The sequence below is a fragment of the Struthio camelus genome, chromosome 10 (assembly GCF_040807025.1).
Source record: "Struthio camelus isolate bStrCam1 chromosome 10, bStrCam1.hap1, whole genome shotgun sequence".
Lineage (NCBI taxonomy): Eukaryota > Metazoa > Chordata > Aves > Struthioniformes > Struthionidae > Struthio > Struthio camelus.
In genome coordinates, this window is record NC_090951.1 from 14,380,364 (window position 1) to 14,400,246 (window position 19,883).

Sequence of the window (19,883 nt, forward strand, 5' to 3'; positions counted from 1 at the left end):
CAGTGGGACTTTTGCTGATCAAATTTCTACCATGGGAATCTCTGAAAGTGCAGACAAAACCTAAACTGGACCACTGAGATAATGAAAATTAAAATCCATCAATTTCATTAACTGACCTCAGGTAGCCTTACTTAAGGAAGGAAGCTGCCTTCCCTCTTCATCTACAGCACAAGATTACCCGAGTTCTTGGGTATGCCAGCAGCATGTGCAGTTGGTATGCACAACTAAGAATGTAAGTGAACAGGGAGAATGAATACTTCATACTGAGACTCCATTTTTTAAAATATCCCTAGAAAAGTAAATACTATGTCTAATCCCATACCAGACCCATTATCAGATTTCATGGCTTTGAAAACATACTTTTTAAAAGTTTACTACATTGAAAAAAGAAAATATATTTTAATGGAAATGTAGTAAAATCGGAAATGTACTGTTATTTACCTGATTCTATTTAGCTTTATTCTGTGTCATTGACTACTTAAAAGGTCTTACACGAACAAATTATTCAGCTGAAACGAGAGCACTCGGCTACTGCACAATCACGATCTAAATAAGGATACTAAAATTACAGTAAATTTTTCTAGAATAAAAATTGTATGGATGCTCTATAAACTGCTTTTCTACATAAAAGGTATCGGTAAGTCAAATTTTCCTTTTGATGTTCTGTGCAAAACGAATTCAGGGGTCATGGCCGGAGTCTGTTCAAAATCAAGCACACAAGCAACCCCTCTTTCTACACTCAACACTCCCATCACCCCATTCTACAAACCTCAGCCTTTTCTGTAAAAGGAAATGAAAATAAGTGCAACTTTCCAAATTTTTAAAGATTTATTTGAATTTTTAAAGCTGTCAATTAGCTTATTTCTGAAAAATAATATCTCTTACCAGAAGAATGCACATGCAGAATTTCACACTACACCAAATTGGTATGGACACTGTGTAAACTCCTGAAAAAGTATGCACATTATGGAGATTCTGACTGACTTAACTACAGCAGCACCAGTAGGCACTTCAGTAATATTTCCCTTATTGAAAATTAATGTAGTCTCTGAATTTTAAACATAAATGAAACATATTAGTTTTAGATTATTTTTTGCAAGCCAATAGTCAGAATTTAATATGATGATGTGTATAGATTGCCTTGATTTTTTTCCTCTTATCCAGTGCTTGCAGCCTATGTGCATTTAAACTAAAAACATTTGATACACACTAAATATAAATTATTTGCTTGGAGATCTTTCAGGCATGAAGAAAAAGCCTCTTAAAATAAATTTAAAATATTATATGCTTGATGGTGTATAACCGAAGGTTTAATCTCACCACTAAAGGGGCAGTTGCTGTGATTCTGCAATAACCCTGCAGACAATAATCAAGACAGCTCCTGTTGTTCTCTCAGTAAAATCATGGTAAACACAGCATGGATATATTGTAATTTGATATCTGGAAGATCAACTGTTATATCTCACAGTAACTCATAATGTAAGATTTCATTCACCATTAAATGTACATTTTCCTCAGATGCCATACAAAACTATTATTTACTAAGCATGTTTTCTATTAACTATAGATTACCAACAGAGAAAAAGTGCCCAGAGAAAATTTATTACACAACAAACCATTTATTTCTAAGCTTTATACATTAAGGTTATTTACTTGGGGGGCGGGGGGGGGGGGGGGGGGGGCACGTGCACGATACTTTCATGTTACATTTTACTACATGTGCGAGAAAAAAGCAAAAATTTCCCTATCCGTTCATAGTTAAAGAGAAAACAACTAAAAATAATTAATTCCACACTGGGAATACCTTTTCACCAATCAGGCATATTCAGCATTCATCCCACAAGGTTACTTGGGGAAAAATGACAAACAAGAAGGGTATTGGAAACAGAAGTATAAACACTAAGGTTCTGTGCATTTGTGAGTTAGAGCAACAGTATCAGTGGAAAACATATACACTTTAGAGAGAGGAAACTGCAATAATTCTGAGCTATCTCAAACTATAAACCGCTAAACATGCTAGTAGAATTTGGCTAACATTAGAATAAATAATAGGACAGTAACTTTACTAAAATGTAAGTAGGTTACTCATTAGTATTTTAGGCATGTAATCAAACATTTTTCACTTACCAGTGCTGGATTTTTTCTTGGCAGCTAGTGACCACCTGTCATTAAAACAGATAACTACTCATGAAAAAACAAGGCTAAGCACACAGCTGCAATGTCAATGTATCAGAAGCTAGAACAGTAGCTTTATAGATTTGGTGGTGTCTCTATATACATTTTTATTTGTCAGTACAAAGGCATGTGAATGGTAGTTCTTAAGCCGCACACTTTATCATACACTAATGCAGACTGATAACCACAGAACAAATTACAGCTTTTCAGTTCATATTTTGGTGCAAAATCTGTTCCATAACTATTAGGTGACACACGATACAAGATAAGTAGTATTTTCTGCAATCTGTAGCTCTATTTTCAGTGTTATATGCTTGCAGAATAGGAAAACAATATAAATTATTACAAGACATCAATGTAACATCCATACTCATTCATTAGAAAAACAAAAACAAAAGAACCCCACCGCACCAAAACCATTTTTCCTTTATCAGTACATCCACAAATGTTTCCACTAGCAGTTTTATTCCAAAAAAGCACAAATAAATTTTGCAGTGTTTAAATGCATGGACATTTGATGCCATTATAGGCTGTTGGCTTCCTTTCTGTTCCTTCCGGGTGCCAAAAAAATGAAAGTTTTAACCTATTTCACTTTTTTTTTTTTAAATGACATAGGCCTTCCCAAGACATCAAAAATAACTTAAAAAATAAAGCCCACTGTTAAAATGAAATACTTTTTTCTTTTTTTTAACTCTAATTTTTAGACTCTAATTTTTAGCAAACAGCCAAGATGCTGAAACCTGTGACCTTCTCTGCTATAATTATGTGGAAATTTTGTCTTTCAAAACATATTCTGATTTCCAAATAACGGTTATCAAAAATAACACAATTTCAATCAATTACATGAAATGCAATGAATGAAGTTATGAGATAATTAAATATGTCTAGAAGTCTTGTCAATGTAAGTACTTTTCGGATTTTGTTTTCAAATTTTGTTTTTCCTATAGCCAAAATAATGCTAACATTTGAAAGCAATTAATGAGAAAATTTGCAGAGAAAACAATAGCATATATTCAAGTCCCACTGAAATCACTGGAGCAGATAGTTTTTTTTTTTTTAAACAATAGAATTTTTTTTTAGTTAGCGTCTGTACAGCTATTGCAGGACAGATCTCAGATCCCGTACTTTTTACTCATACAGGAGCAAAAAAGTGGGACTACTTTGTGAGCTAATAATTCTTTAAACAGAGCTAAGTACTTAAACAAAAAGGATCAGCTTTACATTTGTGGCTGTACTATTTCATAATCCATCAGGAAATCTGACCAGGTAGCTTGTCCTGCTTAAGCCAAGTTTAAATTTATCATTTGCTTTAAAGTCCTATAAATCAAATTCCTGTATTTTCCCTTAATGTGCAAGCTAACTATTTTTAAGGTTCAGAGTAGAGATACCGACTTCTACAGGATATAAATTCAGAAACCTTATTCTTACTATTAATATGAGGCCCATTTTGAGAGCAAAGTTTCCCCACAAAGTATAAATTATACAGAGCAGCAACATTTCATGACAATACTAACGTACAATGGAGTAGAACACTAACTAAGAGAAGAGTCAGAGAATATTCTATCAACGTATTTCATTCTTTCAGATTTGGCAGTGATTGCAAAGTACACAACATAATTAAGCGCACAAAAATGTTTAAAAAATCCTTTAAGAAAGTTCCAGTTTAATTGCCCTATTAAAGATGAAGAAGGAAAAAAAAGACAGGAAGCTTTCCATTCCCAATACATGACTTTCCATGCATGAAGTGAGCTAAAAGCACAAAAAGAAAAGCCCTGCAAACCATAAGAGCAGCATGTTCATTAACCTCTACATGATAATCCTTTCGTAGCTGCATATTAACTAGTTACATATTCATAATCATTTACATTATTTAGAGGACCTTCTATGAAAATTTTCAGGCTATATCCATTAGCTACAATGTTAAAGGTTACTGAAGATAGTCTACTTAATGTTTCCAGGAAGCTTTTTTTAATTAGTAAATATGTAAATTGGGCACATATGCTTTTCATGTTTTTAAAAAATAGCCCATCAGTAAAACAGCATATGGGCATATGCTGTTTCCATCACTCTTCATCCCCTTAAAAAAAAAAAAAAAAAAAAAGATCAATAGTACCAATCAATTTTAATTTAATTCTTCTTCTTTGATATAATCTCTCTTGAAGGGATACTAAAGGGTGGAACCAATAACAAACCTTTTCATTTCAGTGGCCGGGATAAAATGAGACCTTCTGCAAAAGGGCTAAAATATACCACCTTAAAAACGTTTCAGCTTCTAGGACTGAACTCTTATTTAAAAAAAAAAGGAGGAGAATAAATATTGAAAAATAGAAGATCAATTACGCATATGTCCTTTATTAGGTCAGTCACACTGTCTGGATAACAACTGGTTTTATCACAGCAAAGAAACAAATAAATAAATACATTAAAAAATCTTTGATTCTTTGCTTTTAATCAAACACAAAGAAAATCATTAGTCCATCTTCCACACATGATTTATATCTAGAGCTGCAATTAAAGAAGGAAAACTCCTTTCAGGGTAAATAAAATAAATCACCTGTTCATTCATTTAAGTTTAACCTGTCTGGACAGCTAGCACCACCAACAGCGCATTACTTTCAAGACACTACAGTAAAAGTGGTATCAATAAATTGTGAATTCTCTCCTTCTAGGCCTAACGATATTTGAATTTGTGAATGAATGAGGTTATCAGCGGTTTATTTGCATACTAAAATAGTTATTAAACTACTCTTACAGCAAACTTAACATTACCTAATCATAGGTGCAGTTACCCAAATAGGATCCATTGGTACAAAATGTATTCCATAGTCTCAAAAGAAAACAAATGGGCAAATATCCTGTTTCCTTTTCCTAATTTTTGTTAAAATTTAATAAATTTCTCAAGATCCTGATTCAACAGAAACATACTTGATTTCAGTAATGCTTGTTAAAACTCAGTTCAACCAGAAAACATGCAACCTGCTTGAAAGTTTACGTCCAGCAGGTTTTAGTTTTCTTAAGGCTACTTATCTTTTTGGGTAGCCACAAGGGGGCAACAACCTGTGACTTTCCTTTCTAAGTACAGTTGCTGAAAGACTGTATTGTTGTGTGCTTTTAATTTAAAATATAATTCCTCTTGATTAAAAACCAAACATTTAAAGTAGGATATTAGATGTTCTGCTCTCATTATTACCATTTTGAGCTATTTAAATGGAAGTTTATATTATTGCTTTTAGGGAAGCTATTGTTTCTAAATTTAACTGATCCTCCCAAATTCCTTATTGCAACTGAGATGAGGTAGTAAGTGGCTATCTCACAACTCTGGATGAGCGGCCACAGCAAGTAAAATATTTTTTAAACCTCCAGTATATATACTTGACATTATCAACACCTATCTATGCAGCAATTTTAGTTTAAGTATTAAATGTTAAAACAAGTACAGCAAAAAAGAGCAGAAAGGATTCCTTTCAGACTTGTGCTTCATTTTCTAGGTATCCTGCAGTTCCAACGTGCCACTCCTAACACAGGATAGTTTGCAGGCTATTGGCACAAAATCATACCAAAACAATTCATATCACACAGCCAAAGACATCACTAGCTGTCTGAAGGCAGAGATTTCCTTTTGTCAGCTGTACTTTCGCTCTTTCCCATCTACCAATATTCCATTTTCTCTGGGATATCCCATCTAAAGTGGTCAAAACCCTTCCCACGCATCAATTAAAGCGCACAACATTTTTCCAAAGTAGTGCACTGGTTTTACAGACTGAGTAACTTAACCAATTACATTGGTCAGTGCCAGAGCTAGAAACAGAAGCCAGATCTCACAACTCAACGGCCACACAGTACAATGTACGCTGTACAATGTTTTGTTGGGAATATGTGAAAAGGATGCTGTAACATGAAGCTGATTCTTCTCTGTTCCTGCCTATGGGCCTCTAATCTACTCCCCATGACTGTACATATACTTGCTACCTTTCCTCAGCAGGTCCTCCCCTTGATGTACAAGCACATCACTTTCTTCCACTCCCATTTTCTTCTTACCTGTTGCTTCTGCATGTGCCCCATATCTAACAGCTCAGTATAAGCTCTGTAGTGTTTCTGATCATCCAGGTGGTGCACAAATAGTTCTGCTCCCTCCCCAGATGCAAGACTATTTGATTTTATTTAGGTAGTTCTGTAAGGTAGAGCGCATGTATGTGAATGTCTCTACTAAGCCGCTGCTCTGCCTACAAAGGTGATGGTTTCAGCACACTGTGAAGGTAATTCTCACCTATTTCTTATATATTCTGAACAGTAATAAAGCAAGCTGCCAAGTCAGAATTGTATTTATGTCTCAGCTTGGGAAAATCTATGAGCAACAGAGCTGGTATTGGAGTCAGGTGTAGACAGTTTAGGTTACCAATGCCAAACCTGCTGTACGTGAATCATACACAGTTATGTTCAAGATGCAAGAAATAGAAACTGTGATTTTTAGGATGAAAGTTAATTTCAATAGGTGAAAATAAGAAAGCACCATCAGATTAGGAAAAAAATCCTAACTGAACGAGAGGATATTTCCAGGCTTGTGGGTCTGAACGTGCAAATACTCCGCACATGCACAAAAGCAAAGTTTCCTTTTAAACAAACTGCTAGGTAGGCTCCTAAGAGGCCAAACAAACATGTGATGTTTCTACATACATACTTGTATAATTCGCTTCAAAACTGTGGCTCACAATCTGGTTGGTCTTCTGAAATTAGAAGCCGGGGACACAGATCTAATCCCAGCTCTGATTCTATTTCTTCTATATGGCCTTGAGCAAATCACAACCTCTCTGTCTACATTTCTTCATCTGCAAAATGGGGATAATAGTATTAACCTACCCACCTCAGAGTGTTTAATGATGATTAATTAATGTGAGAAAAGCACTCTAAAGATGTAAGAGCACTATATAAGTGATAAAGCATTATTTACCACTTGAAAAGTAATCTGAATAAAATCAGATATGCAAGTAATTTGTTTACATGTAGCAATAATATAATTTGTGACTATTTAATCTTGAATTAGTCTCACTTTAAACATCCCTTTCAATCACATTTCCAGTTACTTAGGGAAAATGACAGTATGGAACACTTTTTGTGGAAGCAGAGCAAGTAATGAGGCAATAATTAAAGTAAGGGTCTAATAAAGTCTAAAACCAATGATCTGCCTTCAGGATACTGTCTCTACCATTTCGGACTGTGCAAAGATCTCAGCCTTGACCTTGGTTCTGTTGTTCAGAACCTTCCAAGACCTACAATAAACACATATGCCAGTTTTCCGAAATGCCGATCCAGGTTTACAAGGCTCATGATAAAGCCAAGCTCATTTTCACTACTGACCTAATTAGGATGACTCCAACTCTCCAGAGTTTAATTGCTTAACTTTGCACACACAGGTATTTACTTCAATTGATAAACATACATGAGATAGCTCCATTTACAAATGTTTGCAGTATCAAGACCCACTATGCCATGCTGCTTAAGATTTCTCTGTCGCACCCAAAAACAGAAAAATCAAACCAAGTTTACTGATGAAATAACTAGTCCACAACATGACTTTACATTACAGAAGAACACTAATGAGGGGTCATAAATTTCATTGCCTCTTGGTAACAAGGATGTATCATGCCATGTGCAAAGAAAAAAAAATTTAATGAATTTTCATTTTTTCCTCTAGAAAACCACACAGCACTCACCTAAAACACAGCAATCATTGATGGAGAAAGATAGAATTAACATTGGCACAATTGTTTTTCCTAGAGCCCCAATTTTCAATCAAAAAACAAAGGAAAACTATTAAAAGTTCTTCAGTCTGTTGGCATACTGTGTGATCCAATGGAAAAGGAAGAAAGCATTTCTGAGGTTTTGTGTTCATTTATTAAACCATATTACTGGAAAATACTACGTGTCATCAAACTAGCTACATAAATACCCTTTTGGGTGGAAAATTCTGGTTTTTCTTTTTTGTTTAAAAAATGTGTTTGGAAAGAATACTGAAGGAAAGGGGACACCAAAAGCAATTTGAATCATGACAAATTTTTTTTTTCTAAAGAAAGAAGAACTGGTGGAAGGGAGGAAAAAATTGGAGCAAGGTCTTCCTGTTACCCTGGTAGCAAGTCAGTATCCATGTCATGTAACTTCATTTTAAGGTAGAGCTAAGGAACTCATTTTAGCTTACTTCAGGTGAATATATTCACGCAGCTATACTATACAAGCTAGCTCAGATACCAAGACAGCAGTACACTAACATAAGCATGGAACTAGCACAACCTAACTTACCAAAAAACTTATGCAGGTTTTGCAAGCTTTGATGTAGGCTGTGTTGCAACAACTACGCTGCCAGCAATACTCAAGTTAACTAGTTTAAAATCACAGAATGGTTGGGGTTGGAAGGGACCTCTGGAGATCATCTAGTCCAACCTCCCTGCTCAAGCAGGGTCACCTAGAGCATATTGCCCAGGATCACATCCAGGCGGCTTTTGAATATCTCCAGCGAAGGAGACTCCACCACCTCTCTGGGCAACCTGTTCCAATGCTCTGTCACCCTCACAGTGAAGAAGTTTTTTCTCAGGTTCAGATGGAACTTCCTGTGGTTCAGTTTCTGCCCATTGCCTCTTGTCCTGTCGCTGGGCACCACGGAGAAGAGGCTGGCCTCATCCTCTTGACACTCCCCCTTCAGATACTTGTACACGTTGATGAGATCCCCTCTCAATCTTCTCTTCTCCAGGCTGAACAGGCCCAGCTCTTGCAGTCTTTCTTCATAGGAGTCTTTCTTCATAGGAGTCTTTCAGCCCTCTAATCATCTTTGTAGCCCTCCGCTGGACTCTCTCCAGTAGGGCCATGTCTCTCTTGGACTAGGGAGCCCAGAACTGGACACAGTACTCCAGGGGAGGCCTCACTAGGGCTGAGTAGAGGGGCAGGATCACCTCCCTCGTCCTGCTGGCAACACTCTGCCTAATGCACCCCAGGATCCCATTGGCCTTCTTGGCCACAAGGGCACACTGCTGGCTCATGTTTAACTTGTTGTCCACCAGCACTCCCAGGTCCTTCTCTGCAGAGCTACTTTCCAACAGGTCAGCCCCCAGCCTGTACTGGTGCATGGGATTATTCCTGCCTAGGTGCAGGACCTTGCACTTGCCTTTGTTGAACTTCAGGAGGTTCCTCTCCGCCCAGCTCTCCAGCCTGTCCAGGTCCCTCTGAATGGCAGCACAGTCTTCTGGTGTGTTAGCCTCTCCCCCCAGTTTAGTATCATCAGCAAACTTGCTGAGGGTGCACTCTGTCCCTTCCTCCAGGTCATTGATGACTACGTTGAACAAGACTGGACCCAGGACTGAGCCCTGGGGGACACCACTAGCCACAGGCCTCCAACTTGACTCTGCGCCATTCACCACAACCCTCTGAGCTTGGCCATCCAGCCAGTTCTCAATCCACCTCACCGTCCACTCATCTAGCCCACACTTCCTGAGCTTACCTAGGAGGATGTGATGGGAGACAGTGTCAAAAGCCTTGCTGAAGTCCAGGTAGACAACATCCACTGCTCTCTCCTCATCTACCCAGCTAGTGATTCCATCATAGAAGGCTATCCGATTGGTCAAGCATCATTTCCCTTTGGTGAATCCATGCTGACTACTCCTGATCACCTTCATGAACTGTGTATGTACATGAACTGTGGCCACTGCCACATCGACATACCTTTAGGCTGTGGTTCAACATTCAACAGCAGTTCTGAGTAAACTAGTCATCAACCCCTCCCTGTCTCCAGCTATTCAGTTCCATCCTTTATCCTTCCAACCCCCACTCAGCTGGCAAAGACATTTGCGACATTGTACAATCAGCCAGATTTGGGAACCGCACCGGCTGAAAAATAATCCAGAAAAAAAACAGAAGCAAAAAAATCAGCAAGGTCTGGTTTTAAGATGGATCCCAAACCAGGTCACTGAGCAGTGTTAAAAATGTGCCACTCTAAATTGCTCAAAGACAGAAACAAGCAGGGAGAGGAGAGGAGACGGAGAGGAGATGGAGACAAAGAAAAAAAGAAAAAAATTTAAAAATTGTTCACCAAACTAAAATCATCTCCTTTCTGGATAATTCTTATGGTCATAAAAGAAATTCAACTCAAAAACATCTTCAAAAATCTTGAACAAGGGACTGAGACCGTTCCTTACAACTTGGTCTCAGCATAGCCACAGCTCAAAGGGGCGCCCATCGCTGGCTCTGCGTTTCGCCTGCGACATTTGTGGCTGACATCTGACACTACTAATTTGGCTTGCACTACTGGATTCCACTAACCACACAGCAATCTGACCACAGGTGTAGGTACAGAAGAGGTGGATGAATTCACCTTTTTTATGGCAGTCAACCCTAAGTTAAACTGAGAACGAAACTGCAGACTAAGCTAAGAAACAAGAGGAGGACACAACAGCTACCATAGTTTTGTTGTCATGATGCATTTTTTCTACAAATTGCACATTTCTACAGTGTAAGCATTAAAAACTGGATAAAACCTTCTTTATATCGGTCCAAAGTAGTTATTAGCCCCATAGCTGTGGAGATATTCTCCAATCCAAGCAAATATTCTGGAAACTCAGGGCTACTATAATAGTTCCTAACCCCATCACTACCTTTTCTTGTCCTCACTGCAGGGGATGTGACTAGAGGAAAAAGTGAAAAAATGGGGTGTCTTGATGCACAAGAAACCCCCAGATGCTAGCAGTGACATTGTCAGCAGAAGTGAAGCACAGCTATCTTGACACTGCTGTACTTTAAACTAAAGACAAGATTTGTGGCTAACCCCACAGCTGAAGGGAGATTACACCCCCAATACTCTCTGCTTCACTGCGTCCCACCTGAGCTTCATTAAACATAGCCTTGATACAGTCCAGGATCTGGCTCATTGGACTGTGGTTAATTGGGGATAGGGACCACAAAAATACAGCAATTGCACTCTGCAGCACAGTGCTCTACAGATACACAAAGCCTGCCTTTGTCTGCTGTTTGTCCTGAGACTCCCACTGACCAACACTGGCTTTTACAGGGGTTCATGCAAGTGCAGCACTTCCAGAATAACTGATGTGTCCTAATGGCCCGCTCTGAAAAACTTCAGTATTAGTGTAGCAGCTGCACTGAGGATGTCAAGATGGCAAGCTCTGAGCTAGTGTATCTGTTTGCAAGACTAGAACTTCATATCAAAACAAAATACAATTTTGCAGTCTCAAAGGAAGAAAGTAGTAAGGCAAGTAGTACTCAAGTCATCCTAAGAAGAGAGATTATGTCCATAAACTTACAGAACAGAGATCTACAACGATGCTAAACATACTAAAAATGATTCCCAAACAGTACTCCGGTCACAATATTTACTGACATATTCTGTAGAGGACTACAGGAGCAGCACAATTTAGCAACACTTTTAATTTTGTGGCTATAACCTCACATATACGTTTTAATTACTGATGAGGAAAGGACATATATAGACTTGCCCACTTCAGAACAAAGGCAGCACTCTTTAAACTCTTTTGTGAATAGTTTGACTTCATAGCATTTCTTTACCATAGAAACACAATTTAATATGTGTTAATTTATTTCACAGTTCTTGACACTCTGCAAACTGGTGGATACTTAATTCATATTACTAAGAGCATAGGCAAATATTGCTACCCAACAGCTATCAGAACACTGACTGTAAAAGAGATGATCAATTAACACTGGAAGAACAATAAGTCGTACATTTGAAAGCTTCAATCTTTCAGAACATGACTGAATTTGTCCTTTTACTTGAGAGCAGCACATGAGAAAACGCTATTGGAATCCACTAATACAAAAAAAGCACTAGATAGGGTGGAGTGGATGTCATCACAAATTTCTGAACTGTTAATTGTTCAGGGACCTTTTAAAAAGGAGTATTTCAAATGAAGCTTCAGACACTATGTTAACTTTCCTCAAATAGTTAGCGTGGAAAGTGCTACCGGTAACACTGGCATCTCATACTCTTTCTCTAGAGTCTATTAACTTGCATGCAGGGTGAATGAAGTACGATAGATACCCTGAGAGACACTACCCTAGAAACACTGAATCTCAGACTTTGAGTCTGCTAGCAAACAGTTCCAGTTGCTCCTGCACCAGTGCGAAATGTGCAAGACCCATACTCAGCGTCATTGCCTTTTTTTTTTTTTGTAGGAACTGCTTTAAGATTGTCAAGTACGTTCATAACACAAGTATTACTTGAGAAAGACTTAAGCAGACAGCCACTGGATTAATTCCTACAGGAATATGAAAAACCAGACTAAAAGAAGGTAAGTTTAGGATTCTGTATTTTGTTTCCCCATAAACCCTTCAAGTTGTTTAACTGCTAAAAAATTATAAGTTCCCAGGACCTTGAAAACAATCTGGAAACTAAAGATCATACAGCCTCCACCCACTAAATTCATAAAAATTAAGAATCTGCCATAACACGTAGTGGCCACTGAGATACCGTAACAGCTGTATTAAATCTAGATGTGCTTTGTTGTCATGATAAGTGACAAGAAAGTTACTTCCTCATCCTATTTTTTTTGAAAAGTCAGTGCAATTCAAAAAAAAAAAAAAAACTGCATTGCCAAATAACACTGGAATTTCTCCAAGCCTGGGTTTGCACTCTACAAACGTCTCTTGGGTCTGACTGGTTCTGTAACGTCTCCCATTATGCATATCTTCATTGCATTGCACAGAAACTACAGAATATATTAACCCGTTGTAAATTCACTGTCTACAGAACTCTTATCAAATCATACAGACCTGACTCGTCAACTTCCTATCGGTTAGTAATCCCGATCTGTTTGATTGTGGAAATAAACATATATAAAATACTATGTTTAAATTCAAGCTCTATAGCATGAGAATCTAGCTATTTAAATATTAATTTTATAATTCCTGTACTAATTTGCAATAGATTTAATAAAATATTTTCAGATAACATATATTGCTTTTGCAAGTAATCCATGATATATACTTTATAGTCTTCTTACAGAAATATTCAAAACTTTACGCAGGCATCGTGCTTCCAACGATGGTCTTTATCATGAAAATTACAAGATATTCTTCTATAATTTATCCCCAAGACACACATTCTAAGTCATGTTTTTATACAAAGTGCCTTTAGCGGGAGCACTGAAAGTTGCTTTTAAGAGTTTGGTCTTACTATCACTACAAATGAACAAGACGAAATCTGTCCAACAGGCAAGCAGTCCTAAACAAGAATTAAAATTACTTTCATCAGGGGTCCTAAACTTGGAAGTTGCAGCTTGAATCAGATTAAAGACAGAAAGTCATGAACATCCTGTTCTTTTAATATTTTTAAACAGGAAGGAAGCCTCAGTTAGGGTGTTCTCCAGAGGAGCTCATTCGCACTTAAAAACTCAAACCCATGGCTAAACTATGGTGGTACAATAGCCTAGATGTTAAGAAAAAAAATCAACTGTGATTCAAACATAATCTTTAATTCTGCAGATAAATAATTCTGTAGATGCGTTTCACTAGTACGCTAAAGGTTGCCTTCAGACTAATGGGAATAAATGGGTTTCTTTTTATTTAATTAAGCATGACTGGGATAGAACAATATCACATTAATTAAAAGAAATATATGCACCTCCTTTAATCCCAGCACATACAGATAGAGCTCTGACTAAATAACTTTACTATTTGTTATGATGCTCATCCTATGATTACCAGTTTACCAACGTACTGGATAACTAATTCTCCCTCTCTTAAGCTGAGACCAAAACAGGAGCCTTCCACTTCAGTAATTTTGTGAGAAAAATATGAATCTCCAAAAAGAGGCAGCTGAAATGAAAAGACCTCCTCCATCTTAAAAACATAATATTTTCATAGCTGAAAATACTGTTGTAATCCAATTATATATATTCATTGCATAGAGAGAAAGTCCACTATATCTTCATCAAGACGCTCCATTGTAACCAAGATGTGTAGTTCTTTAGTCTAATTTCATATTGAAGCTGAAGTGTTCAATTTTTTTTTTAGCCAATTTGCAGAAATTATGTAAAGTTTCCCTATGATAAAATACAATTTTGGTACATCAGCCTAACAGAGGCTTAATTAATGGCCTCCTGGGCCTCTTTTCCACTGGATCAGATTTGTTTAAAAAGCGTCTTGCTTACAGAAGGGTCTCACCATGAACCGGGAATAATTCTACATGGTTATGACAGACATCCACTCGCACATTAGGTTCAACTGACAATAACGTACCAGAGAAATTATTCTTCACCAAATTCTACCATCTCGAAAATTAACTGAAGGCCTCAAAGCTGACAGGTTGCTATCACCAACTACTGCTATAATAGGTTACTACTCATATAGAAAGGACTGTACAGATTATTCCAATAGATCCTCTTACTGTTCAACCACATTAGTGGTCAGCTGATTAGGCAGATCTTTTATTAATCATCTAGTCTGCTAGCCAGAAGCAGACACCTTTTTGTACCCAATATTCCAGACAAGGCACGTGATTTACATCCTATACGCATTCAGTTTCCTTACTCTTAAGGAAAGCAATGGTTGACAAAGCAATATACACTGAAGATAGTGTGACGTTTTCCTTTATAACTGGAGAGCTCTCGTGCATATCTTCCAAGCAGCTTTAAAACCTTTAACTTTATGAGACAAATGAGCAGAAAAACTGAAAAGCGTGCCGACTGTGGGCAAATACGTTTTTGTGTCAATGATGTATCAAACACAAGAATGAGCTCCACACTGAAAGACACCTGTACTCACACAGAACTTGCTGCAAGACTGGGACTAATCATTAGAAAAAAGAAAACAAAAATCACACTACCCAGACTGCCAGGGCCCACACATGTTCGGTCATGAAGGCAATCCGCAGGAAGAGGGATCTCAAATTTTGTACTACTGCCAAATACAGCATCAGCCTCCAAAATCTCAGGAAGCGTTTTTACAGAAGGCTCTTGATAGCATGGCTCTTTCACAGCCACTGCGAAAGTAATCAATTTTTTAAAGAGAAGTCATGCACAATTAATGCCTGACAAACTAACTTTTCAAGGTAGCCCATGAGATCAAACAGTTCACTGACACCAGCAGAGCCCTGCACAGGCCTACCTGCAGGACTGAGTTTTAAAAATAAATTAACCCTAATTACCCCTCCGAGTAAAAAAATGCAATGAAGAAAATGAAGGAGGACAAAAAATACACGCTAAAAATACAGCGGGGCCCACGGCCATTACACTTACCTAACTTTAATGGTATCTGATACGCGTTACATCAAGCATTTACGCAGCAGACTGCAACGAGCCCGAAGGTGCACGAGGGAAACACACAGGTCTCGTCTTTAAAACTTCCACCCCAACTGCTATTCTGATTTTTTTTAATTTTTATTTTTCTAATGACGTTTTGGCAACATCGCGGTGAGGAGAGAAAGCAGCAGAGCTAAAAACCCCCGTCAGTGCCTAGCTTCACACCTCCCCCGGCCCTTTGCCCATGTGCTGCCGGGCGAGGCGAGGCGAGGCGAGGGGAGCGGAGGGCAGCACAGCACAGCACAGCACAGCCCGGCCCGGCCCGGCCCGGCCCGGCCCCGGGGCCAGACGACGCCAGCCCGCCGCTAGGCCGCGGCCCGCCGGGACCAACGGCCGCCCGTGACGTCAGCGCCGTCACGTGCCCGCCGGCCGCCCGCCGGCCGCCAGGTCGTGCCGCCCCGGGGCCGCCCCTCCCCCGCCCGCGGCAGCGCCGTCCCGCCTCGCCCCCCCCCCCCCGCCGCCGCTGCCGCCGCCGCCGCGGAGCGTCCGCCGCCCCCCTCCCCCCGCGGCGGGGCCCGGCCGCCGTTACCTTCTCGTGCTCCTGGCGGAGGCGGCCCACCAGCGCGGGGCTGAGCGGCGAGGCGCCGCCGGGGGCCTCCATGCCGCGGCGGGGCCCGCAGTCCGTGAGGGAGCCGCGGCGGGGGCGGGGGCGAGGCGGCCGCGCGGGCCGGGCCGCTCCGCTCCGCTCCGCTCCGCTCGGCTCAGCAGGGCGAATGAGTCCTATAGAAATGTTTGTGGCGGGCGAAGCGCCGGCTCCAGGGCCGCATCCACGCGGGGGCCGCCGCCGCCTGGGCCCGGGGCGCCGCTGCCGGGCGAAGCATCTCACTCTCGCATGCTGGGCCGCGCCCCCCCCGCCGCCGCCGCCGCCGCCGCCGCCTGGGCCCGGGGCCGGGAGAGCGCCAGCAGCGCCGAGCCGCCGCCGCCGCGCCCGCGGCTGCCTGCTGCACTCTGGGTAGCCGGGCAGGCAGCCGCCGCCGCGCCCGCGGGAGGCACCGCCGCGAGCCGCGAGAGGCGGCGCTGCCCCCGCCGCAGCCCAGCCCCCGCCCGGGCGGCGCTCGGCCCCGGCCCCGGCCCCGGCCTAGGCCGCGCGGGGGAAGGCCAGGCCGCAGGGCCGGGCGCACCGGCGGCAGGGCCGGGTAACGGGCCTCGGGCGGCGGCCGCTCCGGAAGGCCCCTCGGCCCCCCCTCGGTTGGGGGCCGCCGGCGGGGTCTCGGGGCCCGGGGCGGTTGGGGCGGCAGGAGCGCGCGAGGCGCTGCGGGTTGGCGGGTTGGCGGCCGTCGGCCCGCTCCGGCGCTTGGGCTCGCCCGCCCGGAGAGGTGGCCGAGCGGCGGGGCGGAAGGGCTGATTTACGGCGGGCCGACTGCTCGGCCGCTCGTGGAGTACCACGCAGGAAGGCGCCTGCCGTGAAGTCGTGTGCCGATTTAGTGAGCGGTATTAGACAAGTCCAAAGTAACGTGTTGGTAATGGAAAAGCGCTGTGCTTTGTTGCCTAGCACGCGAGATCCCAGCACAGCTGACGAGCAGGGTAACTTCCCTGTGGAACTTGGTCAAATGCCGCAGTTAACGCTAGCAGTCTTGCTGTAACTTCCACACTCGAAGCCCCACAGCGAGGGGTGCAGGTGTGCAATGACCTTGAGTCCATAGCTGCGCTTCTCCTTTGAGAAGAGGTTTATAAACACCTGGCATATACCTTCACCAGGGGAGTAGGGGGACTTACAGTCTCCCTGGCAGGCATGTCATAAGATGGAGGTACAAAGGTGCAGCTTCTCCACATTTAGGTCAGAGTCTTCGCCATCCTGGGAAAGAAACAAGACTTCCTTCCCATGAACAGAGCTAACTTTGTGCCACAAAACAGCAATTTACAATGCATACGTGACACAGAACGTGCTGTGCACTCTTCTAGACCCAAGTTCCCACCTCGCCTTGGAGAATGTACATTATAAAAGCTCTACGTATGAGGCATTCTGAAAAAGCTCAACACGCGGTTACTAAAGCTGGAAGTTAGCTTTAATATGGCTTTCAATATTGCAAATAAAAATTTGCAGCTGCAACTGGGTAGTTTGGTTTATGAAATAACTACATCCATCATCTTCACAAATAATTGAAAGTTAGCTGAAATCTCTGGCATGTATTTGGCACTGAGGGATTTTGGACCCTTTGAATGGACAGAATACTTTTATATGTTGTCTTCAGAAAACGGCTCGCTAGCAGAAGAAACGTGCTAGTTTAAATAGTTTACATAAATCTTGTATGCCTTCTAAATGTTAATACTGAATAACTGACTCCCTTTCAGTCTGTTTAGAACCTTTTCTAAACTTTATTAGAAATGCTCCAGTTCACAGAGCCTGCAAGAGAGATACTGCAAAGAGATGATTCATAAATGTTTTAGATCCCATGTGATTTCACAACTTGATCAGAAGATAAAACGGATGCATAACATGAAGATATATGTAAGATTTTAGTTCTTGCCTGACGTAACAAAATGTAACTAGCAAGAGGCCCCACAAGGTAGGAATTTTGTATCACAAAGCACATTTTTATATCTAAGCAGAGTGAAATAGCATGCAATCGTTTCTCTTATATGCCTATTCCAAAGACTTTTCACTGTTTCACGTGCCACTAGTACCTCATTTAGTCGCTAGAATGTATTGCACTGAACTCTTCTGTTCAGATGGCCTAAATAAGAGGCTACATCAGAGTAGGGACTATATGGGTTCAGTTGTACTGGCTGTAATATGGAATAGTTTACTGGATCCTTTTGCACATTTTGTCTTTCATCTGCCAATGAAAAATGTTCTAAAAGTGTCAAGCAGATGGGATACAGCATTTGCCAAGGAGGAACAAGAAGCGTGGCTCTGTGTCGCATTCCTTTGCACTTGTAACCTGTACAAAACCACTGTCACCAGTCAATTCTGTGGAGTAAAAAATAAATCAAAATTTTGGCCTTCCAAACTGCAGGTTTTTGTTTGCTTATTTATTAAATTAAATCTTGTTTATGCTTTACCAGATGATTTTCTTAAAAATTTGGGGGAAAAGCTGGAGAACTATCTGCAGTTAAGTGAGGAAAAGCAAATAAGAGAAGTTCGCATAACCTCTTCCAAGTGGATGATTTAGCAGTCAGCAGATACGTGTGTACTGTCGTTGAAGATGTGGCTGCTAGCGGAGATGTTACCATAACCCAAGCTAGCTAGCTTAGATGAGCTTCCAGAAACTGGTGTCACAGTTTTGGTTTTGGTATAAACAAGTCAGCTAGCACAGACAAGCAAGCTGTGCATGTGAGTAAGAACAGAGGGTTAGAAGCGAAGTTCTGGAAAGATCCAAGTTTAATTTGCAGCAAAAAACACGCACCAGGGCTCTGGACCAAAAGACATTTTCCTTTGGTGAAAAAGTCCCTGCCTTGCTCCATATTCCCTAAATGCTGTTTACCACCACTCCACAAAGAGGGCTAGCACACCAAAACGGGGGAAAGGGAAAGGACAAGAAGAGGAGACTGGAGAACCCCTAGGCCAGTGTTGCTGCTGAGAGAAACAAATGGGAAACCATGACGTCTTTCTTTGGCAAGACCAAAAACTTAGGCCCAGAAATTTGGATTGCAACAAAATGTTGTGAATGAGGACAAGAGGCTTAAGAACCAGGTAGTCTTTGGAGCTTGTATGAAGGTGTGTATGTGCATGCACACAACCTCCACTGCGAACAGCAGTTGCATTTGAATTGATGAGTACTGGGGAAGAACGGCAAAGAAGAGCTCATAGTCATCAAGCTGGAAAATAAGTTATCCTGAGACAGACATCCTGCAGGAAGAATCTGTTCATGAAGCGTCTCAAAAGAAAAATGTGACCTACCAAGCCCGCCTCTGTTACCTGCACACGGAGACAGTCTGATAAGATGAGGAGTGAATGAGCTCCCCAGACCAACAGCAGACGCCTTGTCTGTTGTATGAAAATTTCATTCTCAGTCTCCTAACAGGAAATGTTCATGCTAGGGCTGTGTTTTTTCCTAGATCCGTCTCCTAATTACGTGTTTTAGGTTTTTTTAACCACAACTGCTACAGCATAGTGCGTTACTGTGGTTGAAGACAACCTGGTTATCTTCTACATGGCTGACTGCAGGACTTGAATCGCAGCATGGCATCAACTCCAAGGGACAGTTTATGAAAGATATTGCTGTAGTTGGAATGAAGAACCAGCATCCTCCTATTAAAGCTGCTTCACAATCAAAATGTTCATGAGACCAGGTCCAATTTAGAATTTTAATTTTATTCTGGCTGCAACTGCTCTTTTTGAACGCTTAAAGAGACTCTCTCAGGTTGGTTTTTCTTTTCTTTTTTTTTTTTTGGCCTTTAAAGATTAAAAGCCTTTCTTTGATTCTGTGACTTGCCTGAAGGATAAATGCACCA

At 41.1% G+C, this 19,883-nt stretch overlaps 1 protein-coding gene across 2 annotated transcripts in view; it reads right to left on the minus strand.

The window, feature by feature from the left end:
• URI1 (URI1 prefoldin like chaperone) overlaps window positions 1–16,343 on the minus strand; it is a 46,031-nt gene extending 29,688 nt beyond the window's left edge. Inside the window, exons 1-2 of one of the 2 annotated variants that reach the window (XM_068955611.1) lie at window positions 16,018–16,343; window positions 2,128–2,162 (exon numbers count right to left, since the gene is read on the minus strand). In XM_068955611.1, coding sequence (XP_068811712.1) covers window positions 2,128–2,162; window positions 16,018–16,089 — 107 coding nt within the window. In that variant the 5' untranslated portion in view covers window positions 16,090–16,343. Of the gene's footprint in view, window positions 1–2,127; window positions 2,163–15,425; window positions 15,847–16,017 lie in introns of those variants that run through there. The other variant, XM_068955610.1, reaches the window with a different exon arrangement.
• Between the last annotated feature and the right edge of the window lie 3,540 nt (window positions 16,344–19,883).